Source organism: Cyclopterus lumpus, chromosome 22, assembly GCF_009769545.1.
Source record: "Cyclopterus lumpus isolate fCycLum1 chromosome 22, fCycLum1.pri, whole genome shotgun sequence".
NCBI classification, from domain to species: Eukaryota; Metazoa; Chordata; class Actinopteri; order Perciformes; family Cyclopteridae; genus Cyclopterus; species Cyclopterus lumpus.
In genome coordinates this window covers 6,745,509-6,771,218 of record NC_046987.1, presented here as the reverse complement: position 1 = coordinate 6,771,218, position 25,710 = coordinate 6,745,509, and the positions used below count along the sequence as shown (strand labels likewise).

General features: G+C 40.5%; 1 protein-coding gene across 3 annotated transcripts in view; it reads right to left on the bottom strand.

Moving 5' to 3' along the window:
* sntg2 (syntrophin, gamma 2) overlaps positions 1-25,710 on the bottom strand; it is a 64,961-nt gene that overhangs the window by 30,154 nt on the left and 9,097 nt on the right. Inside the window, exons 2-8 of one of the 3 annotated variants that reach the window (XM_034563405.1) lie at positions 15,564-15,701; positions 15,385-15,441; positions 15,212-15,269; positions 10,569-10,612; positions 9,083-9,124; positions 7,784-7,871; positions 6,071-6,153 (exon numbers count right to left, since the gene is read on the bottom strand). In XM_034563405.1, the coding sequence (XP_034419296.1) occupies positions 6,071-6,153; positions 7,784-7,871; positions 9,083-9,124; positions 10,569-10,612; positions 15,212-15,269; positions 15,385-15,441; positions 15,564-15,701 (510 nt within the window). The remainder of the gene's footprint in view (positions 1-6,070; positions 6,154-7,783; positions 7,872-9,082; positions 9,125-10,568; positions 10,613-15,211; positions 15,270-15,384; positions 15,442-15,563; positions 15,702-25,710) is intronic. The other 2 variants (XM_034563406.1, XM_034563407.1) reach the window with 2 other exon arrangements.

Sequence of the window (25,710 nt, the reverse complement as noted above, 5' to 3'; positions counted from 1 at the left end):
GAGAATGTGATCTTAAAAGAAAGGTCATGTTTTGAACATCAACTTTTAAATGAACATTGTCTCAATGTGCTAAATTGCTAATTTTCCTGCAGGAATAGTTTACATTCTTAAGTGAGGACAACCATTTTAGAGGGGTGTGGGACACATTCTTTAAATAAAGCACTTTGCTGTGATGCATGCCACTTGTTTGGTTTTACACTTTAAAGCAAACTAAATATTTTATACATAATGAGGAAAACATCTCAAAGTAGTATAAATGGCAAAGAAGGGAGAAAACACATTCTGTGCCCAGTGTTCTCCTCACGTCACACTATCCTGTGGAGAAGTCTCGATATTTGACTTAAAGGAAAATGCCAGGGTGATTGTAATAGTTTGTAATATTTGACAATGATCTGGCAGTGGGCAAGCAAACAACAGGCTCAACCTTAATGCTTAATGCACAGTTATAAAAAATGTTAAAAAAAAGAGAGAGAAAATGGATATAAGTCGACCAACATTTTTGTTCCTGGTAGGTTGATTTTTATTTCATTTTCACAGCAAACATGTCAACCAATGCCATTTTCGTGTCTAATGTTGCAAACGGTGGTTAATTAGCTTCTCCAATTTGGTCGTATTTGCTGCTAAAAGTAATGCGAGCTTGCGGTTGGCTAATGTTAGCCACGAGCACGTCTGATGTTAAAATGAGGTCCTATTTCCACCGGTGCCAGCAAACACAAGTAATGTAAGGTTTAATATAGCCTCTTTCAGTCTGAGTAATTTGGTGAAAAATATATTTACTAGGTCAGCTGTACTATTAAATGTTATCTTTGCTAATTGTGCTCAAACTAGTATAAATACATACGTCTACATTCCCTCCATCAAAAGAACATACAGGGGAAATTCTTCAAAACATCTGGAGTCATCTTTTCAGTTCAAAGAAAAGCCTTCTGTGGATTCATTTTGTTAGGATCCATGTTAACAATATGTCAAGCTGTGTGCTGACACCTCCTTTGAGACTGTTGTGGAGATTCCTACATAACTTTCACTTGTAAGGGAAATTAATTCAAAGGAAAAGCTGAGAGCTGATTATGTCCTTGTTGGCCAGCAATAATTTGGCCAGCAGTAATTTTCTACGTGTTTTCATCCGGATGCCAGAATCTACCTCAGAAACTGCACCTACCACATTTCATCGTCCCGACAACATGCAGGAAATGGTCAGTGGCCCGACTAAGTCCCATGCTCCGCTTTTCACGAGTACTGGCTGCACTCAGGAGATAATCGAAAAGCAGCAGTCCAGTCTGTGAGAGTTAGTGTACAAATAATCATAATATAATAATATAATATAATCATAATATAATAATAATAATAATATAATATTTCAATATATTGGTAAATATCCCAGGGGATATTTCTTCTTTTTATTAGATTATATTTCCTATGGAAATATTCTGAACACACAATGTCATTTAATTGTTGGCCAATGTTAATGAAAGAGCTCATTCCGTTTCTTTGTGAATATTTTCTTGAACTTCATTTAGATGTTGAGAACAATACCATGTTGTACGACTGTTGCATTAATGAAGAAAATGTCATGAACATTTGTATCCCAGGCCTCTCAGATTTACATTTAATCAGCAACTAATAAAACAAGCGCTTTCAATTTGGTTTCAACGTCAGGCATCGATCCGTGCAAGGCTTCAACCTCTTGGGTCCACAAAATGTTCAAAAGTTAATGACAATCAGACCAACAGTTGTTGAGCTATTTCAGTCTGCAGAAAAGTGGTGTACAAAGCTACGAGAAAGAACATGTTGTAAAACTATATTTCCAAGCAAAACTGTTGTTATTTAGATTGCAGGTAAGTTCCTACAGGTAATCACTAAGGGATACCTGTGAGAAAGAATAACTCTATTATTGGGCCACACATTGTGAAGCTTTCTGCATTACAACATTATTCTGTGGGGTAAACTTATAGGTGTTCATTGCTGCCATGCAGCTTTGGAAGAAGTTCTTTTGTGATGAGATATGGCAATTTATTTCCTTGTTGTCCCTGAACCTGCCGCCCCACATTTTGACTGCTCTTCCTACATTTCCGGAATGAGCTTCAATACCCCCGGTTCCCTCGTGGAGAAACTCAGCCGACCTTGCAGCATCCAGCAGTTTAATTGAATAGCAATAGAGAGCCATATGAGCTTAAAAAAAAAGAAGAAGCAATGCATTTTTCTGTCAATAAAACGGGGGCATCACGCGCCTCACCGCCACTGTGCCCCTGGTGGCTGCGCTGCATTCGGGTTTATTGGCTCTGCTGTCAGTGGAGAAATTGCTGTCTACTCTCTCCACCGTTCCTGCCTGTGTGATTGTTGGGCTTTAATAAAAAAAAAAATAATAGTCCGTCTCGAAGAAGTCCTTCCTTGAATCAAAAGCATTTACTGCCAATGTTTTCAAAATGTCTAATTTGTGGTGACATTTGGCATTTTTTAAACAACACAATAGGATGCACGGAGCATTGCTCATACCTCTTTTTGAGTGTTAAAATGTCTCTAGGGGATGAGTGTTTTTGTGAATATTATCAAGGTTATGTAAAAAAACATCCCCAACCGGTGGCCTGCAACATTACTTGGGAAGGTAAAAAGAGAAGAGTTGGCACACAGGCGGTCGAACCATCAGCTTGAACACAAGCCACCTCAACCAAAAAGGAACATTAAAGCTTCGGCACCCAGAGATGCATTAAAGTCTCTCTGTTTGTTGAATTGCAATTTAGCAAGCACTCGAACTATTTGGTGAATGATTTAAAATGATAGACTAATCTTGGCAGCCTTCAAATATCTTTTATTCAGTGTTCCTTGAATGCAACTAATAATTGTCATGACGACAAGTATCCTTAAAAGGACAGAGATATTTTAATTAAACAAAATTAACTATGAATTGAAGACTGTAAAAGAGGCTAAAGTAATTAAAAGCAGTATAACATTCTAATATTGCCCACATAAAAACTTGTGAACTCTGGTTACGCATTAAAACGGTTACAGCCCTAAAAACTCTGCTGATGGGAGCGATGGGAGTGAACCAAAACCATTTGAGTTCAGCTGAAAGAGGCCAAAGCCCCCCGTAGAGCTCAGAGTTTGGTGATCATTCTCAGTTGGGTTCAGTACAACAAGAGAATCCTTTCACATGAAACCCACTTTTGCTCCATTGTTAGTAATGCAGCTTCAAATTAGTCCAACAAATTAGAAATACATGAGAAACACCCAGTTCATCTTTTCCAGTATACAGAACGTATTATGTAGTACGTCTGAGGTCATTTACCATTCCAACCTCAGGCTTAATGTGTTATGTGTAGCTGCAGGTAACTGGACCCAAACGCCGTCAACGAGGGAAAGGCAACTTTATTGCACAACAGGCTTCAACGCAGACAAAACAAGCTCACACACAAGATCTTCAGCGATCAACACAAGACGAACCGACCAAGGGGAATGACATGAACAGGACTTAAATACAGAGGGCTGGTGCAGGTGATTGGACACAGGAGGAAACAATCAGGGACAGGGCAGACAATCACAGGGACAGGAAGTGCAGAGAAACAGAGGACACGAGAGACAAGGACTTCAAAATAAAACAGGAAACACGACACAACACTACAGATCCACTACAGATCTTGACATAATGACCCTTTCCATTTCAGCCTATTTCGTGGGACGCAGGATGTGTAATGGCATGCAATGTCATTTTTGTCTTCTTCTTTTGGTGGGGAAAAAAAAAAGAAGAAAAAGTTATGAGTTGCCCTACTTTCCCGCAAATCTGGAGGCTTCCTATCATTATAGTCTGAACATTAAAGTGGATTCAGGGCACTGGGGGGAGAAAAAACCACACAACAAGCAATTACTCTAAGAACAAAAACAACCACTGACATAATAGTCCTTATTTGTGAGGCAAGAAGAATCTCACTTGACTTTAACTGGAGGCCGGCTCTTGCTATTTTGTGTTTCGCTGCTGCTTAAATCTTATTTCCGTGGGGAGGAAACCGCCTGGCTAATTGTGTTTGTCGGCCACTGAGTCTTCAACTTCAACCAGGGAATTATCTGTAAAGATCCCCGCTTCCTGCTGACCCGATATGTCACACTGAGTCAAGCCTCGTTGGTTTTTCGCATATGTAGGCATGTGTCACAGTGTTTTTTTATTTATTTGTTTTACCTCAGATAAAGTGCACATAGTGGAAATGGAAAGAAATGCTGACCATGCAAAAGCCGATGCACAGGAATGTGTGGCCTCCAGCTCCTGCAAAGGATTTTAAATGGAAACACTTGAAATCTAGATTGTCTATGAAAGGTTAAAGTGGCCACCTGCTGTCCCCCGTGCTTTCTCTGAATTATTCATGCAAAATGACGGCCGAGAGATGCTGTCTTCGTGGCTACCCTTTTCATTATAGATAACCATATTAATATGCAATCTTCTCAAGACTTACCATTAAAACTGTGAACGATGGGCTTAAGGGAAAGAAAGCAAACATTTAAACTTTGTATTCTCCAGTGCGCCGCATTCGTAGTGCACTTCTGGCTAAACGTTACATACAGACGTCGAGAGCATTCGGATTGATATTTCTGATGATGCACTTATAGATACCATTTGGTCATTGTGCATGTTATCTGAACAATTTTCTCTTGGATGGTGGATTGCAATATAGGGAATTCAACAAATGTATTTTTGGAAGCGAGTGCTGATTTTGTCCTGTCAATTTGTAGTATGAGCAGACACGTGTTTTGTTAACATTGCAGTATCCCTCTGTGGATTCAGCTGCTACTACATCATCCCAGCAGCATGCACTGTAGTCACAGCCATCTCCACCTTTATATCAAGCAAGGTCATGCAGCTAATAACATGTTTGCAAGAGAACATGGAACACATTGAAGGATTCAGACTTCTTCCTTTAAATCCTAAGAGAGCCCAGTCGCTGATTGGGCTGTTGTGATTTTACACAGGCTGTATTGCCGCACATCGATCGAATGGCTGTAGACGTGAAAATTAATAACACGGTGGAATTCCCCACATTCAACTTGTAATGATCAATGCAATTAATTCCCTTTGTAACCGTCGTTCAGCTTTGTGGCTATGAAAACAAGGCCAGTTACACATAATCTTGAAAAAACAAGGGAGACTTTGGCTGAGATAAGTTTCATTTTCCTCCCACTGCCAAGAGATCAGCTCCACAGCAGTCAGACATCTGGGCTAGCCCCCATATTTTGGAGAGCCAAACACCGTCCTAGCACTTATGCGTAGAGGACGTTATGGATTACTTCACATTTAATAACATGTCAAAGTCAAATGGGAGATTTGCACAAGCCACGGTCCACAAAGGCTCCGTCGGCAGCAGACAGCGCCGGTGCCCCACTGGTGGTTAGCCCTGCCGAGCTAGTTAAAGTTATTTAAAAACTCTCTGTAGTCTAGAATAGCCAATGAATAGAGCTAATTGGTAGTATTTATTCACCCTGGTGCCCTTTAAGTGAAATGTATTCAATAATGCAGTGAGGCATATTGTACACTGATGATTTTGATCTGATTCTGCTGTCAACACCTTTCAGACTTTCTTCACTGGTAAACCGAGACAGAGACAATTCATGTTAATGAATGAAGAGGACAGCTGGCGGCAGTGTCCTTAAAAAGGTTAAACTAGAAAAATGTAAACGGTTACTAATATTTTTTCACTGTAAAAAATCGATTACAATATTATACTAATTACTTAACACCAAAAGTATTTACTTGTTTTACTTTACTAGCCCCCACATAATAGCATCGCACTGGTTCCCTCTACAAAAACAGCCAATGGGATTTGTGATCAATGTGGACATAAAAATCAAATGGGTAAAGGCAAACAATAGAATAGTGAGAGGATAGTCGGGAAAAGACCACATTCATTCACACACACACACACACACACACACACACACACACTCACACACACACACGGGCAGCCTTAATTGACTCTTAGTGGACTTATTGTTACGTTTAAGTGACATTCTGTCCAAACACACCGGTAACACAAAGTGAAGGGGCTACTTTACAGCAGTGTACATGAAATATCAAACAGATCCGTCTTACTGCGTTGTTTCCATTTAGATGTAAGCCGCTGTCAAAGAGGGGCGAGGACACTCGGCTGTGGTCAGTGGACGGCCCGGGAGAACCTGGGAAACCAAAAGGCATGTTCTTTCACCAACAAAGGGCTTCTGAAGAATCCCTGCAAAAACATTTAGGCACATCTTCATTCAACAAAGGAAACGAGTCTCATGGCCCGGTATTGCCTTCATTCTGCCGCCCAGCGCATCTCACAGGCAGCATCCCAAAGAGACAAACACTGCCCTTTGATATGATATTAGCTTGGCATTCGACCTGCCTTCTAATTCGGTCACAACGCGTGGCTGACTGCTCCCGGCCTCTCCTGCTCGCCATTTGTGCCAAAGTGAAACAAAGGGCGGCTTAGAGACAATACGTTTTTCAACCTTTTTGTTCCCCGCGGCGACAAAACATCGGCCAAACACCCTCCAGCAAAAAAACCTGAGCGTGTCTGCACCGGCGCCTTCTGTGAATGTTAACTTGCCCAGAAGAGATGAGGGCCGGTTAGCTCTCAGTTTGAATTTGGGAGAGAGCGTTGGCAGTTTATGAAATGAGCTATAAATATTCATGCGCATCTATTAGTATTAATCATTTTTCTACATCTGTGTGCTCTTCATAATGTGGTAAATGGTGCAAAATGATCACCACGTTTGCTGGTGGCGACTGAAATGATTTGCATTACATCTTTTCAGCTTCGTGCCTGCAGCCAATTCATGAGACAAAAACTTGGTTGGTGGTTTAGCGGCTGTGAACAGATGGCGCCCCAGATGTTCAGTACCCGTGAGCCTCCCTATCCCATTTGTCATGACTGTGTTTCCTCAGAGATAAAAGGAATAGTGCGACATTTTGTAAAATAAACAGACAATATAAAAATCAGCACCTCTAAAGTGTACTAATTATTACATTATATCAAGTGTGAAAAGTTGGTTACCTTGGACAGCCAGGTAACCGTTTCTATATGTATTCATATTTATTTATTTATTTATGTATATACAGACTGTCAGAACGAAAGTGTATTTCAAACTTTTACTCTAAATGCTAGATCTCAATTTTGATTGAGAAGATTCAGCACAAAAAACATCCTAATCAAAAGGTCTACATGGTAGATGCATCTCAGTCTTCCTCACCAGATAGCGTTTCCTCAGTTGTCATGGCGATAGCTCTGAGCAAACTCTAGAAGCTAGTAAGTTGAAAAAAGAGTTTTTTGCCACCAATTAGAATTTAGTGATATTTTATTTGAAATCAGATGAGAGTTGCTGGCCACAGTCGATGAAATAGCAACTAACAATAATTTTCAGAATGGATTATAATAAGTGCTCCATAAAAATAGCTGCTTTAAGTTTGACTGCTCGTTATCAATGTCGCTCCTCTCTCAGCTGCGTACCTGATTTCTCACCTTTACCAGCTGCACTTGAATGAATTTAAAATCGATGTGTTCAACCCTTCAAGCTGCTGGAGGCAAGTACAGAAGGGGGATTGCAGCTCTGGGTGTTTCTGACATTACTGCTTGCCTCAGGCCACCGAGCACGACAATTTATTACTTTTGAAACGAATGCTTGTCTATTGAACGGCTTTAAAGCGTCGAGGCGCGCTGAAAGACAATTTCCCATAAACGTGGCAGATTCCTTTATCGGCAAAAATGCCCATCGCAATGGACTTTATTGTGAGTTTGTGTGCCATCAAAAACCACGGGACTCTTACCTAGAGGCAGTTTTAGAAATGATGGAACTTCTCGCAGGTAGCGAACGGTGATGGTGACCTCATCTCCTGCAGTGCGCAGGAGGTGAACCTGGCGGGAGAGAGAGAGACGGATTCAGATGGAGACGGATAGCAAGGGAGGGAGAGAGAGACAGAGAGAGAGAGAGAGAGAGAGAGAGACAGAGAGAGGCAGAGACGGATTCAGATGGAGACGGATAGCAAGGGAGGGAGAGAGAGACAGCGAGAGAGAGAGAGAGAGAGAGAGAGACAGAGAGAGGCAGAGACGGATTCAGATGGAGACGGATAGCAAGGGAGGGAGAGAGAGACAGAGAGAGAGAGAGAGAGAGAGAGAGAGAGAGACAGAGAGAGGCAGAGACGGATTCAGATGGAGACGGATAGCAAGGGAGAGAGAGAGAGAACGATTCTGCAGCGAGATAATAATTTAATCTCGGAGAAATGAAACAAACCACATTCATGTCAAAGAGTAGTTGTGGGTTAAAGCCCCACGGAAGTGGCCTCACTTAAAATCATCAAAGGCGGAACTTGAAGGCCGCCCTTTCGGTCAGCAAAGTGACAGATGACACCAAAACATAATTGCGCTCCAAAATGTCTGATTATTTGATGTAAAATATGTCCTCAAAGATGTTGAGTCCAAGAGGCGTTCAGATAAGCTTAGGTTGAGAGGATTAAAATGTGTCTATCATGCGTGCATCTTGGAAAAGAGAGAAAATAAAGAGGCGCAAATGAGAAACTTGACTGTCACATCCAACATGCAAGGTCACCACTTCTTACCCTAAATGCACATCTGCCATCAGACCCCTCCCTATCCCCATAAAAACACTGCACGGTAGCCCTTACTTGAGCATCTGTCAGTGCTTCTCCTGAAGAGAAACTGCTCGTTATGTGTTTTGACGTTCTGGAGGTGAATGCGGTGAACAGCAGTTTGGGGCTGCCACAAGGAGACGGTGACGAGAAGACATGGAAAGAGTGAGTGTGGAGAGATGGGGGCTGCTGCCACAGAAGAAAGGGATTGTTTAACAAAGAGAGAAGCTCAGTTTGAAAGAGAAAAAGGATGCTGCCAAATATTAGCACCCTCAACTCCTGTGCAGCTTTTGATATCGATTTCCTTTTCTGCAATTTATCACAGGGTGAACCAGGAGGAAAACAGCCTCTTGTCAACATGCCACCTGGGATTGTGGCTTGTTGATTGTTGGTTGTTGGTGTTGAATCTGGGAGAATGGTGGAGAAGCAACGGATGGATGGATGGAGCAGTGTGTTGGCGTTAATCACAAATGTACTCACAACTTCCTTGTGTGTGCAGGGCTCCACATTTATGCCATTCACCTAAAGAATCCAACAGAGAGGAAAAGCATATGAGTAATTATGTAGTGGAGAAAGTGTGTTATTATGCAACTCTATGCTCTTTCGCTGCAGTGACAGGGGCCAGAGGGGTGGCCAAGGGGTGGGATATGATTGGCATCCCCTGGTGCAACCCCGTCCCCCTAACATTCCCCACCTGCAGCAAATTGCATAATATGTTTTCAGTGCCCAGTTCTGGATGACGGCTCCAGGGCCTGTCGTGGTTGCGGTGACTTACACTCTCACTTTCCTTCTTTTACCTTGTTTTCATACATGCCTGCTCACTCTACTGCTCACTCACTACTCGCTAGTGCTTCCCCGACCCTCATCTGCAACTCTCGGTACACACACTGCTACGAATGTTTTCACCCCACCACAAACACACACAAATTAACCACAAAGACAGGAAAATCATTACCAAAGAGACATAGAAAGACCAACAACAGGACCATGACAAGATGCAACACGCCCAAGATGCACAAAATTACCACAATAATTTCGCAAAATGACTACAAAGAAATGCAAAATGACCACAAAACACTCAAAATTACTACAAAACGCTCACAATGACTACAAAGAGACGAAAAACGACCACAAAACACTAAAAAATGACTACAAAGAGATGAAAAGCGATCACAAAATACTCAAATGACTACAAAGAGACGAAAAACGATCACAAAATACTCAAAATGACTACAAAGAGAAGAAAAACGACCACAAAACACTCAAAAATGACTACAAAGAGAAGAAAAACGATCACAAAACACTCAAACGACTTCAAAAAGATGAAAAACAATCACAAAGAGACAGAAATACTACAAAGAGATTTTTAGAATAGAAAGTGTATTATCCTTCCTCTTCTACTCTTACACCCCCCCCCCCATGGCTTACGGTATGCAAATAGATGCAATATTCAGCAGTGTGACAATTCAAAAACATTGCAAATAAATATGACACGTGATCCAAAAGGTGGAAGCAGTAGCAATTCAATTTATAACAACATTACTACTAACTTCCAATATGAGTATTAATATTGCTTGGCTGTCTGATGAATCCACAGGGTTTTCTAGATAAACAGCTCGCCAAATAAACCCGCCAGACAGATTCAACCTTTTAAAAGATTAAAACGAAAAGCATTATTAAATACCGGACACTTGTTTGGATGATTATAGACCATATGATTAATCTACCACAGAATTAAAGAATTTGTTTGACCACAAATTGCTCTCTTAAAAAAAAAAAAAAAAAAAAAAAAAAAAAAAGCAAAGACACATTACAAGAATCATTTCAATAATATCATGCAGTTCAAGCTTCAAAAATAGTCTCTCCCCACTTGGTAAATGAAATGACACATTGAGACGCAACAAGTTGTTGGCAGTGACCCGGAATCAACCGCGGAGCCAAATAAGTCACGAGCTGATGTACCAACCTGCAGCACGGCGTCCCCGACGAATAGCGTCCCCGTCTGATCGGCTGCAGGCATCAGTTGTCGAGTGTCAGAGGTTAATGAAAACATTAGAAAATAATTGCTCATTTCAAACATGGCAATGTGGTGGAAATAGCAAGCAGTGTCTCTGTCGGACTAATCTCTGGCAACGTCAGATCAGAGGAAAAAAAGAACACGGGAGAGCATGAAATTTGAAACTAATCGGGATATAAACTCATTTGCGGCGGCAAGGGAGGAAACAATGAGAGCCCTGTTGTGAAAAGATGTGTAAAGCTTCGTAAAAATGGGCTCTCGCCGGGGGATATGAAGATATGAATTCTCTCGTATCCTAAAAAAGGTACTAAGTATGTGTGCAAAAGGATAAATTACATGGAAACAATTCACTCACACGAGGCTCTGATATTGCATCCCAACAGGGTCGCGAGAGGTCATCAGTTCAGACAAATTGAGTGATGAACATGATTTAAGTTAACCCTTGCTGAACAGCATGAGTAGATAACTCTTCCACTGTTGAGTGTTTCTTTTCACACTTTTTATTACAACTTTTCTTTTCTGCCTTGAAAAAAAATGAAACGCAGTATGTCAAACCTTTTTTTCGGTGGATGGAAAAAGGGTAATTTGCTATCTTTCAGAGTGTAAGAGAGGATCGATAATCTCATGTCATGGGGCTGGAGTTGGGACATGTTTAGCCTAGCTTAGCACAAAGACGCTAAAATGTGACTCATGCATCTTGTTTGTTAAATGAAACCTCACTGGCCATTGGTCACTGTTCACTACAAACCATCTCGTAGTAGTGTAGTAGTAGTGTAGTAGTAGTAGTAGTAGTAGTGTAGTAGTAGTGTAGTAGTAGTAGTAGTGTAGTAGTAGTAGAAGTAGTAGTGTAGTAGTAGTAGTAGTGTAGTAGTAGTAGTAGTGTAGTAGTAGTAGTAGTGTAGTAGTAGGTGTAGTAGTAGTAGTGTAGTAGTAGTAGTAGAAGTAGTAGTGTAGTGTAGCAGTAGTAGTAGTAGTGTAGTAGTAGGTGTAGTGGTAGTAGTGTAGTAGTAGTAGTAGTGTAGTAGTAGTAGAAGTAGTAGTGTAGTAGTAGTAGTAGTGTAGTAGTAGTAGTAGTGTAGTAGTAGTAGTAGTGTAGTAGTAGGTGTAGTAGTAGTAGTGTAGTAGTAGTAGTAGTAGTAGTAGTAGTAATAGTAGTAGTAGTGTAGTAGTAGTAGTAGTAGTAGTGTAGTAGTAGTATAGTGGTAGTAGTAGTAGTAGTGGTGTAGTATAGTAGTGTAGTGTAGTAGTAGTAGTAGTGTAGTAGTAGTAGTAGTGTAGTGTAGTAGTAGTAGTAGTAGGTGTAGTAGTAGTAGTGTAGTAGTAGTAGTAGTGTAGTAGAAGTAGTAGTAGTAGTGTAGTGTAGTAGTAGTAGTAGTAGTAGTAGGTGTAGTAGTAGTGTAGTAGTAGTAGTAGTAGGTGTAATAGTAGTGTAGTAGTAGTAGTAGTAGTAGTAGTGTAGTGTAGTAGTAGTAGTGTAGTAGTAGTAGAAGTAGTAGTGTAGTAGTAGTAGTAGTGTAGTAGTAGTAGTAGTGTAGTAGTAGTAGTAGTGTAGTAGTAGGTGTAGTAGTAGTAGTGTAGTAGTAGTAGTAGAAGTAGTAGTGTAGTGTAGCAGTAGTAGTAGTAGTGTAGTAGTAGGTGTAGTGGTAGTAGTGTAGTAGTAGTAGTAGTGTAGTAGTAGTAGAAGTAGTAGTGTAGTAGTAGTAGTAGTGTAGTAGTAGTAGTAGTGTAGTAGTAGTAGTAGTGTAGTAGTAGGTGTAGTAGTAGTAGTGTAGTAGTAGTAGTAGTAGTAGTAGTAGTAATAGTAGTAGTAGTGTAGTAGTAGTAGTAGTAGTAGTGTAGTAGTAGTATAGTGGTAGTAGTAGTAGTAGTGGTGTAGTATAGTAGTGTAGTGTAGTAGTAGTAGTAGTGTAGTAGTAGTAGTAGTGTAGTGTAGTAGTAGTAGTAGTAGGTGTAGTAGTAGTAGTGTAGTAGTAGTAGTAGTGTAGTAGAAGTAGTAGTAGTAGTGTAGTGTAGTAGTAGTAGTAGTAGTAGTAGTAGTAGTAGTAGGTGTAGTAGTAGTGTAGTAGTAGTAGTAGTAGGTGTAATAGTAGTGTAGTAGTAGTAGTAGTAGTAGTGTAGTGTAGTAGTAGTAGTGTAGTAGTAGTAGTAGTAGTAGTAGTAGGTGTAATAGTAGTAGTAGTAGTGTAGTAGAGTAGTAGTAGTAGTAGTAGTAGTAGTAGTAGTAGTAGTGTAGTAGTAGTAGTGTAGTAGAGTAGTGTAGTAGTAGTAGTAGTGTAGTAGTAGTAGTAGTGTAGTAGTAGGTGTAGTAGAGTAGTAGTAGTAGTAGTGTAGTAGTAGTAGTGTAGTAGAGTAGTGTAGTAGTAGTAGTAGTAGTAGTAGTGTAGTAGTAGTAGTAGTAGTAGTAGTAGTAGTAGTGTAGTAGTAGGTGTAGTAGTAGTAGAAGTAGTAGTGTAGTGTAGTAGTAGTAGTAGTAGTGTAGTAGTAGGTGTAGTGGTAGTAGTGTAGTAGTAGTAGTAGTAGTGTAGTAGTAGGTGTAGTAGTAGTAGTGTAGTGTAGTAGTAGTAGAAGTAATAGTAGTAGTGTAGTAGTAGTAGTAGTAGAAGTAGTAGTGTAGTGTAGTAGTAGTAGTAGTAGTAGTGTAGTAGTAGGTGTAGTGGTAGTAGTGTAGTAGTAGTAGTAGTAGTAGTAGTGTAGTAGTAGTAGTAGTAGTAGTAGTAGTAGTGTAGTAGTAGTAGTAGTGTAGTGGTAGTAGTAGTAGTAGTGGTGTAGTATAGTAGTGTAGTGTAGTAGTAGTAGTAGTAGTAGTAGTGTAGTAGTAGTAGTAGTGTAGTGTAGTAGTAGTAGTAGTAGGTGTAGTAGTAGTAGTGTAGTAGTAGTAGTAGTGTAGTAGAAGTAGTAGTAGTAGTGTAGTAGAAGGTGTAGTAGTAGTGTAGTAGTAGTAGTAGTAGTAGTAGTAGTGTTGTAGTAGTAGTAGTAGTAGTAGTGTAGTAGAAGTAGTAGTAGTGTAGTGTAGTAGTAGTAGTAGTGTAGTAGAAGTAGTAGTAGTAGTGTAGTAGTAGGTGTAGTAGTAGTGTAGTAGTAGTAGTAGGTGTAATAGTAGTGTAGTAGTAGTAGTAGTAGTAGTAGTGTAGTGGTAGTAGTAGTGTAGTAGTAGTAGTAGTAGTAGGTGTAATAGTAGTAGTAGTAGTGTAGTAGTAGTAGTAGTAGTAGTAGTGTAGTAGTAGTGGTGTAGGTGTAATAGTAGTAATAGTAGTGTAGTAGTAGTAGTAGTGTAGTAGTAGTAGTAGTAGTGTAGTAGTAGTAGTGTAGTAGTAGTGTAGTAGTAGTAGTAGTAGTAGTGTAGTAGTAGTAGTAGTAGTAGTAGTAGTAGTGTAGTAGTAGTGTAGTAGTAGTAGTGTAGTAGTAGTGTAGTAGTGTAGTAGTAGTAGTGTAGTAGTAGTAGTAGTAGTAGTAGTAGTAGTAGTAGTGTAGTAGTAGTAGTAGTAGTAGTAGTAGTAGTGTAGTAGTAGTGTAGTAGTAGTAGTAGTAGTAGTAGTAGTGTAGTAGTAGTAGTAGTAGTAGTAGTAGTGTAGTAGTAGTAGTAGTAGTAGTAGTAGTAGGAGTAGTAGTAGTAGTAGTAGTAGTGTAGTAGTAGTAGTAGTAGTAGTAGTAGTGTAGTAGTAGTGTAGTAGTAGTGTAGTAGTAGTAGTAGTAGTAGTAGTAGTAGTAGTGTAGTAGTAGTAGTAGTAGTAGTAGTAGTGTAGTAGTAGTAGTAGTAGTGTAGTAGTAGTAGTGTAGTAGTAGTAGTAGTAGTAGTAGTGTAGTAGTAGTTTCCATTCATTGGAATGATGCAGCCATCAAAAACATGTTTTGTCACTTCTCATATACGAGACAATATCACTGGAATAAGTAGCTTGTCGAACCTTAAAACCACTTAAGGGAAATTAAAGATGAAAGTGAAGTTGTTTTTAACAAATGCTTTAACATTTATATTTTTATGAGGAAGTTATGCGCTGGAACTATTTCTTGAGGAATAGCAGCCGGGCACTGTGACTGTGCTTAAGGAATTTAAGGTTGCCAGGTTGCCAACAATCACAGATTTTGACATGTTTCCGTGCAGGTTGAACAAAGACACATTGATGAACTGAGTCAGTGTTCAGTCTTTATGTTAAGCTAGGCTATGGTGTAAAATGCGTTAAGGGAGAAGTAGACTAGGATTTCTCCTGCTCACTTTTCTTACAAATTTCCTCAACTTTTAAGACCCTTTTAAAAACACTCATGCATGAGATTAATATCAACATTCTCTTTATGTGGCTCCCTTCCTCCTTCTTGTAAAGCAACATTGAACGTTTCTCTTTTATTTCCCCAAATTTAACCAATTCTTTTTTTCTCTTTGACTTTCTCTTGGAATATGTCCTCAACCAATACTTAAATAAATTATTGACGCACTCCAAAGTCCATTGTGAACTTAAATGTCACCTGTAAAATATCCAGCATCTCTATCTAAACCCATTAACATTTCCATAATCAACTTGATTAAAGACATTTAACACTGCATTGGACACCAGTCCCAAATCCACATTGAGGGAGAGAAATAAAAAACACTTTCTTACCTACTTGGTCTTTGAAAATCTTTGAAATAACCACAGGCACGTTGTGCTCTGCACCTCCCTGAAAAGCAGGAGAGAATAAGGAGGTTGGCCGTTGTTGAGCTTCGGTGATGACATTCGCTGCCAAAACTGCATTCCACTTAAGTCCCTTCATAATCCAAAACATATATGCTTACTTTGATGCTTAAGCCCAGACCGCCAGTCGCCTGTCTTCGCAGTACAACAGTTCTGTGCTTTAGAAAGCGGGAGTTTCTTATTGGCAATAGGATATTGTGAACATTGAAACATTTAAGTATTCTGGAGTCATGCGTCATGAATTGCGATTGCAAAGTCGGGAGCCCTCGGGCGCACTTACATTTACGGGGGATTCACTTTCACTCGTGCAAACCACGTCCAGCTTCTGTATGGTTAATACCTCTTTGGTCAATTTCAGGCAGACGTCGTAGGTATTGTTGGTCTCCTCATTGTACAGCAGAGCAATTCCAGATTTTGTCTGTTGGAATTGAGAAGAGGAATTGACATTTTGCCAAGCAGAGCAATTATATACACAATGAACATTTTAATCCTCTTTCCTCAATATGTCACTCGTGTTCCCAATTCTACTGGTCTACTCTTGCTGTAATTGGTTTTGCCTAACATTGGGAGAGCGTGAACCTTTGTGTAATAGAAGAAAGAAAAAAACGGATTTCATGTTTTGAACTTCACATCTTTTAAGTTAATAAAAAAAAAAAAAGAGGGGACACGGAAAAGTTCAGGGAAATTGCACTATGGGGACAACAATGACCACAGCTGACTCAGATCCATACAGACACATAACACAGTGCAGTTTTAGTTGGGCCCTACATCGAGGCGACATAACATGGTTCAAATGTCTTCGTCTGCATTGAATTTACTGGATATCTTTATAACACCATCTTTATTTTAGAGGTTCAATAATTAAAAACCAGGGCTCTGTAACTCCACCACTGACCTGAACAGGGTGCAGCTCTTTAAGGTGTACTTGACAAAGTGAACTACTACGGCTCAGAGGCATGAGGGTCTCATTCTGTTAAATGCCCGGTGCTGCCGAGGAGGCAAGGAAAAGATTCAAGGAGATGCCTAAGCAAGGAAAGGACAAAGCACCCAATGAAGCCCAATGGTATGTTGTTCTGCCCTCCAAATAGCATACTTTTCCTTTTTACCTTTACTATGAGTACATTCGGCAGCTGGCCATACAAGGTGTGTACTGTTGCACACTGTATGCATTTAATTGGGACACTTCGTCAATAACATTGCAACTTGAACTTTGACCTTCTCGCTCTATATCTGCTGTGCGAAGGATCGTGGGTCAGAATGGCAAAATGTGAGCAAATGCAGTAGAACATCCTGGTATTTTTGGCATACTGCATTTGAACATACTAAGTATTGGGACATACTCAATCTTAGTTTTCCTGGCATAATAAATAGCCCATATGGGTACGGAAATAAACCGTATATCATTTTGAAAAAAGGCTGAACACAGCGGTGAGAGGCTCAATTCCCTCGTGTTTTGAAAACACTATTATTTTCCAGAGCTTCATCAAAATCCTGCCACCGAAGTCAAAATGATTGATGGATGGCATGACATCAAAACAAATGAAAAGGACAACAGCTCATGTTTGATGGAAAAACAATTGCCAGTTGAACTGAAGTGACCCGACTGCGAGTTACAGAAAAGGTTTAATATGCAAGGAGAAGATAAAACAAAAAATGTGACACAGTCTAATAATAATTTAGTCTTTTGGTTGTTCATTTGCTCGTTAATTGGGTAACACTGTAGGCACCTGTGGTTATATGTAGGAGTAGGCAGGTACAGGACCAGCATGCACCTGGGTAGGAGAGGCGCAGGAGAGGCAGCATTAGGAGTTCCTTTGTTCTTTTTTTTTTGTTTGCTTGTTTTGTTTAGGCTATAAGTAAGATGATATATGCCATATTTCCACTGTCTGGTCCAACTGACTCAGTGTTTACAATGCCAACTCGTTCCAGGGGGATTTCAGAAGTGGCAGACAAAGACATTGAGTGGCCTGATTTCAGACCCTGGCCTCAACAGTTGCTATAGACTGAAATCAGCACGTTTTTGACAGTCTCACCACAACTGAAGCTTCACAATAGGTATGATTTATTGCAATGTGTTTCTCCTGTATTTCAGTTATTGTGCCCACCCCCCCTTTCATTTCATACTGTAGCAGGTTTTACTCTCTAGTATCATTAAACGCCTCCTACGACCCCGTTGATAAAAGAGAAGTTGCACATATCATCTTAACACTTTATCTTATCAATGCTTTACATGTGCTTATCCTAATGTAGGAGTGAACAATGAAGACTATATTTATTTTAAGATCATTTGTGGACATGCATCCTCAAAGATCATTGATTATATGAAAATATATATATATATATATATATATATATATATATATATATATATATATATATATGGACAGAAAACACCAGTGACAAGAGAAGAGGTTATTCTCACAACAATTGAGAACAAGGTTGGAAAGGTCGACTCTGGAATGAAGGCTGTGCTCTCCTTGCTGCTGCTGGGCAGCACAGTAGATGCATCCCGGGGACACAAAGCAAAGCCTAAAAGTCTGACGGCAAACAAAGGCAGCACGATTCAGCAACCTTTACTTAATTCTGTTTTCACTGCTCAACCTCTTAGGAAACTCTCTTTTGTAGACGTTATCCTTTCTCGTCTGCGATTCGTGTCAACAGGAAATCACATATGACATTCACTCAGGCCATTCCCTTCACATGCTGCCATTTAACAGCTTGGCTGCACCAGGAAAGATCTTCTGGACACATTTTAATTGGCCATTGACAATTGAAACAATAGCTACTAAGACAATATCAAATTGACTTTATCAAATACAATACAAATAGTATATGAGGACTGCTCAGTGCTGTAGTCATCAGCACAAAATGGACCCAGAGAGTGAGAGCTAATGCTGGCTACACTCAGCAGGCGTTGAGACAACTTCAACGGAAACCCACTTCCTGTTGGAATCAAAATGAGGACAATGGTGCCGGCATGACCATGACAGAGAGGCAGCGTGTGGAATCAGCTCGAAACTTGACGTTTTGAAAAAGTATCCGTCCTAACATTCGTAGGCTATACAGTATGACACGCTCCGGTATAAAAGGGGGTTGACAGTGCATCGCCAGCTCTCGGACGTTAGTCCCAACGGCCATGGAAGACGCCCACCCACAGGAGTGAAACTTCCTCAAACATTTTCTTTGATTTTCAGTGTAGCATGGGGCTCTGTAGATCACTATGGTGACCGTGGAGTGGTTACATATTTTCATATATATTTTTTTTTATTCTCAAGAAATAAATCCATAGTGTTGGAAAAATATGTGGGAAGTGAAAAACAAAAAGACCCTGTGCTTCAGCCAGCTTCCTCATGTGAGACTGTGTGCAGCCACGTGGGATGGTGAAGCATATTCTAGAGACTATGGTGCCGTCTTGCAACCTCATTACATTTGTGCAGATTGAAAACAATAGAGGGGATGAAAGCCACCTTGTGGGACACGTGTACATAATACAATCTTGTTAAGAAACCGCACGCTGGTCGTATATTCTCCTTAGGCAGACTTGTCAGAAATTCTTTAATCCAATGCCACAAGAAAAAAAAAAACTGTTAACATTCATATCACACAGCCGCTGTAGAAGCAAATGTATTTGCAGTATATTCAAAGCTGAAAGAGAGTTAAAATCTTGTGACGGCATATCATATTCATCGCGCTGACTGGTCAAATTTCGTCCTCTTTTTCCCTTAAAACATTCGCAGCCGCACTGTGAGCAGTGAAGCTGGCAAGCTTCAGCAACTCTGCAATGAATGCAGTATTTGTGAAGGTTACAACATCCAGTTTTTGTTGTTTTGGAGACACTGTTGGGGGAGGTTTTGATTCGAGGCACGGTAAACATCGAAGCCGTAGTTGTTTGTACTATGTGGATAAATCCTCTCCGCTATAGACAGATCGGTTTGAGAATCGTTATGGAAGTGACCGTTGACTGCTGCAATAACCGATTGTTAAAGAAAATACAGACATTTGATCTCCTCAGCAGTGTGTCAGAAGAACGTCACATTCAACATATTTACCATGTGCTTGGTTCCTAGTATCAAGGACCTGAACCAGGACCAAACCTGGGCCTGGTCCCATTTAGTCTATATTTATTACAATTTAGATCCTTTTCTAAATCAGCTGAGATGGAACAGAGCTAAGTGTGTCTCATGTCTTGGAGAAGTCAAGACCCGAGTCAAGACTGCGTTTTTGGCATCAGCTACTGTCCATGTTTGGATAAAGCAAAAGAAAAGACTGGAACCATTAAAATATGTGTAGATGGCTGGATGAAAAAAAAACGGTTAAAACTCCTCCTGCTTTTATGCAATTATAGTACATTTATGGAAATAAGTGTTTTTTTTAAATTTGTATCTGTAACCTTTGAATACATTAAAAAGCAAAATGATGAGTTGTTGTGCTGTGTTTTGAAGTCTCTAATCAAATCCATTTGTCTTTCGCTCTGAACATCCGTATCAAAAGTTTTAAATAAAACCCCAAAGACGTCCTCAAAATCTGATCTCTTTGTTGGCGGAGAAGGCAGAAGCACTTCAGTTTTGAGTGGCAGTGTAATTTATTTTTATCATAACTCATACACAGCTTGAATACGAGATGAGCCGAATGCTGGTTAAATATGCCCCTGAAATAACAGCTGTAGCATACTGACTTTAACTATTTTTTTCTCACAAGATCCTTGCTCTTACGACTAGGGGTCCCAATTCAATACTATCAAGTGGATTGGCTTAAAATATTAATATGACATGATGGAAATTTGAACTGGGAGATTCTAACCGCTAATACGTCCCAGCCAATTGGCCCCGTTGACCTACAAAAAAACATACCATCCGCTAAAAGTATTAGTAGTTTTACAGAGTCATGCTTCTTTTAGCTCACACATCATCTTTGCATCTTTACCAGCTGTGCATGAACGGACAATGGTCAACAGACAAAAGCGTCATTAATCCTTTTGGCAAGTAACTGAAGCCATTAACATTAATTATTGACAATCGGCACAATTGAGAAGTTCGTCATTTTAACTGCGATGTCCGCGCTCTGTGGCGCATTAATTCCAACGAGACGGCTCGAAATTCCGCGTCCAGTGCACATGTCATGATCTTCGCGTGATGAAATCCTCTCAAGTTTTCCAAAGTTCCCAAAGCTGCTTTATTTTCCCATTTAAAAAAGACCAAATCAACTCAGGGCACGGTGTCGAGTAAAAAGTCTGCCTCATTAAATAAAGATGTACTGAAGGCGGGAGGTCACCAACTCCTTAGTAGACTCTGGGAATCTGAGTACATTACTGAAGGAAAATCAAAGCTACACCCAGACATTGTCTGTACATGGTGAAAGTACGAATGGTGCCGGAGGGGGGGCATGTATAATTTGTTTAGTTGGACAGTATCTTCAGACCCAGTAGGTGAGCGAGCTTCAACAGAGATCACGGCCTCCGTCATTCATAGGCACTGCACAAGCTCTCACTCCATATCTGCAATTCTAGTCAACAAAACGATCTAAATTATGAACAACGGCATTTCAGATTTTCAAAAGGGGGGAAAAAAAACACGTGTTGGGGGAGGGGAAGGGGGAAGTTAGTTAAAGAACAGACAGAGCTCGTGGCACAGATGCTGCGGAGAGCTCTGAACTCAGAGAAGGTCGAAGGCTTGTTGTGTTGATGTTTGAAGGCTGCCAGAAACATACTTGCTTCACACACACACACACACACACACACAGTCATCTGTGAGTTGGAGTGCAAATTTGACCTGACAGTTGGCGATTAGCCGGATTTGTCACACTGGCTGGAGGAGCCCTAATAACCATGTCGGCAGCGGAGATCACATCAACGGTGTGTCTGACGAGAGGCTCGCTTTATTTCTATTTGGGGATTGGATTTGCATTGCTAAATGATAACGACCAGGCAGAGTGCACATACAGTAAAGAAGATGGATCGGATAACATATTGAAAAGGTGGAGGCCTCTTTATTAAACACTGAAAGACCCTGAAAAGTAAATTTTAAGTATTCAACTTCACCCCCCCCCCAGGTACGAGAGGCTTGAGTGATGAAAAAGTAGGCAAGGGTTCGAGGGATGTAACCACGCCCACTTCCGCATCCACGACACAAGGCTCGATGTAGCGTCGACAAGCATGACGGCCCACAGTAGATTGGAATGAAGCGATGCGGCACGTGGCACTACAGTTTATGAAATCACGGCTTATTTTTCCCAGAAGAACCCACTTTGAATCAGTGAAAAGAGCAAACTGTAGGACCCCATCACATAATAGGTTTTTTTTTCAACCCAGAAGAAGAACAAAATCTCCAAAAAAGCCAAATAATTTTGACTGAGCTTCCAGAAATCCACATACTTGCATTTTCTCAATAAAAAGCATTTTAATAACAGAAGGCACATTTGACAGCTGGATTGTTTGTGCGGCCCGAGCAGCATGTCGACAACCACTGGCTGGCAGCTCTCTTCCTCTCGTCTCATGGAGGTAAATCCAGCCTCAGAATAAGCACCAATGTTGTACTGAATACATGTTTCAACTGGTTCTCAGTTCACGCTGCCCTCTTTGCCTCTACTCATGCTCGCGTGTTCATCTCTCCATAAAATACATGCGCATTTACATCAGCTTTATAACCTCCCTTACTCTCTGTTGTGAGCAGCCGCAACTTCCGGTAACTTCATTGATGTCGGTCATTAATGTTATTATGACAACAACAAAAAATGAATTAATCAAATTCATTTTCACATTAGTTGTTGTTCATTTACTCATGACTTATTTTCTGCATTCTATGACTATGACTCAGTTTCAATAGTGTGACAAAAGAAGCATTTTCCTGAGCAAAATAAAAAGGCATGTACAGCAGAGCGCTTTAATATCTACGAGTTTACAGGGACCGTGGTTGACAGATAGAATATAGTTAACACGGACGGCTGGCCTCCACGCTGTAATTTACATTGTGTGCAGATGGCCAGATTTTAGTGTATCTGCCTCTCTGCCTGAGCAAACCTTAGTGTTTTCTTCCCGTCGGGTTGCAACAGACAAGGTTCAAGAGACTTCTCGTCTTTTCTTGAGACAATCGCGCCTCGAAATTGTGCGAGACGGCGGCTGCAAACCGTCTCCATCGTCTTCTCAACTGTTTACAGCGTTTGTACCGAGGCATCACAGTTGTGGCTCCAGTGGGAGAGGGTAAAGTACACCTTTCAGAGTTGAAAGAAGTGCATCAGAGTAGATTTCACATTGCTTGGCACACTTGAAGTGGGAGAAAATCATAGTGTTTACTCAGTGGATCATTTTTACCAGAATGCGGTTGTTTTTTTTTTGCAAGGGACATTTTAGTTTCAACGTTTACTGGAAATAAAGCACTGGCAGGTCTGCAGCATCATCAACATGTGTGTGTATGTGTGTGTGTGTGTGTGTGTGTGTGTGTGTGTGTGTGTGTGTGTGTGTGTGTGTGTCTGTATTTTTCTTCCTTTCTGAGCTAAAGCATTTCAACAGCTGGAACAAACAAGACACTTTCATCAGCTCCTGTGTTATAAAGACCTTGATACAAGCCAACTTTCTCAAACTCAACAGCAACGAATCTGAAATCCTCTTCATCGGCCCCAAATCACTCAACAAATCGCACCCCACAACTTCTCCCTCTGCACCGATGGCCCCTCTGTTCCTGCTTCCTCACACATCTGTAACCTTGTTGTCATCTTTGATCCAACCCTCTCCTTTGAACGTCAAGCACATCACAAAAAACACATTCTTTCATCTTAAAAAACCCGCCCGTCTACGCCCATCCCTCTCCTCTTCAGAAACACTCATCCTCGCCTTCATCAGCTCTCGACTAGATTACTGCAACGGCATCCTGTACGGCACATCCACAAACTACAATACATCCAGAAATCAGCTGCTCGTCTCCTCTCCCACAACAGAGACCACACCACTCCAGTCCTGCACAAGCTCCACTGGCTCCCCAGGGGCCTCAACCCGACTTCATTCGCAGCCAACTACCATTATACATAACTAAACACAGAAGATTAGATTCAGAGCTTTTGCCTAAGAGGGCAGGTATTGTTTTAGTGGCCGCCTAATTAATGTTCACAACGTGTAGCGACAATCTGTAAATGAGACGAGCAGCATAAAGCATTAAATGTTGATTAAATGTGTCTGACACACGTCAAAGTACTTTCTCCCAACACTGGAGATTCCGATGGGTAACTATTAATTTGATATGCATTCAATTTGAGTATTTTATGGAGATTATTGAAACTTCGAGGACCACTTTCATCAAACCGGCTACCTTCACTTTGGATTTTTCTCTTGCCTCTGTATGAAACGTATATAAACTATTAAATATTGCATTCGTTCGCCCCAACTCTGTTGTTGGTGCTGTTGCACAACGAACCAAGACACTAGAGGGATTTTCAAGGCAACAACAGCCAAACGTTTCACTTAAAGTTGTTAAAGGGTTTAAGTTGATGAGCCACAGCGAACAACGTTTTCCAATTTAAAACGGCAAAGTGATGTCAATGAGGCCGTAACTGGGACGCCTCCTCTGTGTACACGGATGCAGCGGAAAAAAACTAAAGGACCAGCCTTTCTGAACAACTAAATTACAGAGTGATGTTCAATAGTATTTCAATCAGGAGAAACCAGTCAGATAAAGAAAAGATAAGTGTTAATTTATTAACAGATGATATGTGATGATAAATGATGAGTCGTTGGCACTTGGACTCTACAGGGAGTATGTAATTGAGGGCCGTCTGCCCCGATCAGCAGCAAGATAAATCCCCCCGTGGAGTCCAGACCTGGTGCTGATGAGGCTGAGAGATTGATGAGGTGTAGAAGCAGATGGATCAGCAACATGAATGAACGGAAGGTAGAGAGGCAGTCATATTTAAAAAGAGACGGCAGCAAGTTGATAGGAGGAGACCAGCTGATGTTGTGATTGACGGCCCCGAACAATAATAAGCAAGTAAATAATGAGTGAGCATGCGTGAGAGGTGTTTGGCAGACGTATCAGAAACACATTACGGGTTTAGGCATGCAAGAGTATGGTCTTCCGACTAATCTTACGCTAGAGCTTCATTTCTTATGACTGAAATCATTTAACAGGCGTCCGCTTGCAAAGACCTCCATAACCAGACAACCGCCGCATGTTGCAATAAAGTGAAGGGTCTTGATTTCATATGTTTTTTAGGTCTATATTCCCCTAAATGCTGAAACAGCTTGTTGCCGAGTCAAAGTTAACTGCTTTTGATCGGACATAAGTCACATCTAGGCCTCCCAGATAGATAGGATAGGATAGGATAGACTAGATAGATAGATAGATAGATGGATAGGATAGGATAGACTAGATAGATAGATAGATCACAAAATATGTTCTGTATTAAGAACAACTATCATAAATAGATGGATAAGGAGCATTTTATCATGTAGTTGCAATAGTAAATATGCAGACAGGCCTGGCCTCCACAGCAAAAGTGCAAGCACATGTATTTAGCATTTTTTTGCCAACACGCACATTTAAAAAAAAGAAAATTGCAAACATGCGCGTTTTAGAAATTGTGTCAAATCGTGTCAAAGGTTTACCTCTTGTGTGTGCACCAATAGGCGATGTTGCCTGGCAGCTTTCAAAGTTAAAAAGGTTAATAAAAACAACTGCCCATAGATGCAGCTGCACTAATGAGCACAAATCAGCTTCTGGTAATTTTGCCAAACATGGCTTTACCACGCTGCTAATATCCAGTTTTTATTAAGTTGTATGAGAGGAAAGTCAACAGTAATCTAATTTACAGATGATAGTAATCAATGCATCAGCATGTCTGCACTGTGTTTTTGAAAACAGCGGGAGCTCATGACTCAGGCATGCTGGGTAAACCTGCAGCAGTCGATGGAGCAGTCAACACGCACAGACGAACACCGGGGTCAAAGTTCAAGCAGAGCCTTTGGAAAGGTTCCATCTGCAGGTTTCTGCTCTATTGGGAAAATGTCTCTGAACAGAAGGACTTTTTCTTTAAAGTCATCATAGATTAAATTAATTCTCTATGTTAATTAAGATATTCATATACCATTAAAGTTAACATCTGCAAACTCTAGAGGAGTGAAAAAGACATGAAACGAAAATCAGGTAGGAGGAAGATTGTAGTGATTTTAATATGCAAATGAAGCCTTTTGGAATGTACAAGAAAACAACATCTTGCTTTGACCAACCAGTAATATATACTTTATTATCGTGATACATTAGTGCGCTTTAATGTTGCAGCTACTTTAATGTGAGTATATAGAAATATATCTTTCTTTACATACTGCTGGGTATAGCTTGCGAATTTCCGGGGAACCAATAAAGCCTGAATGATACGATAGTGACATCATTTATACGTTGATCCTACTTTGTATTGGTCATCTGAATCTAGTCTACCGATACCAG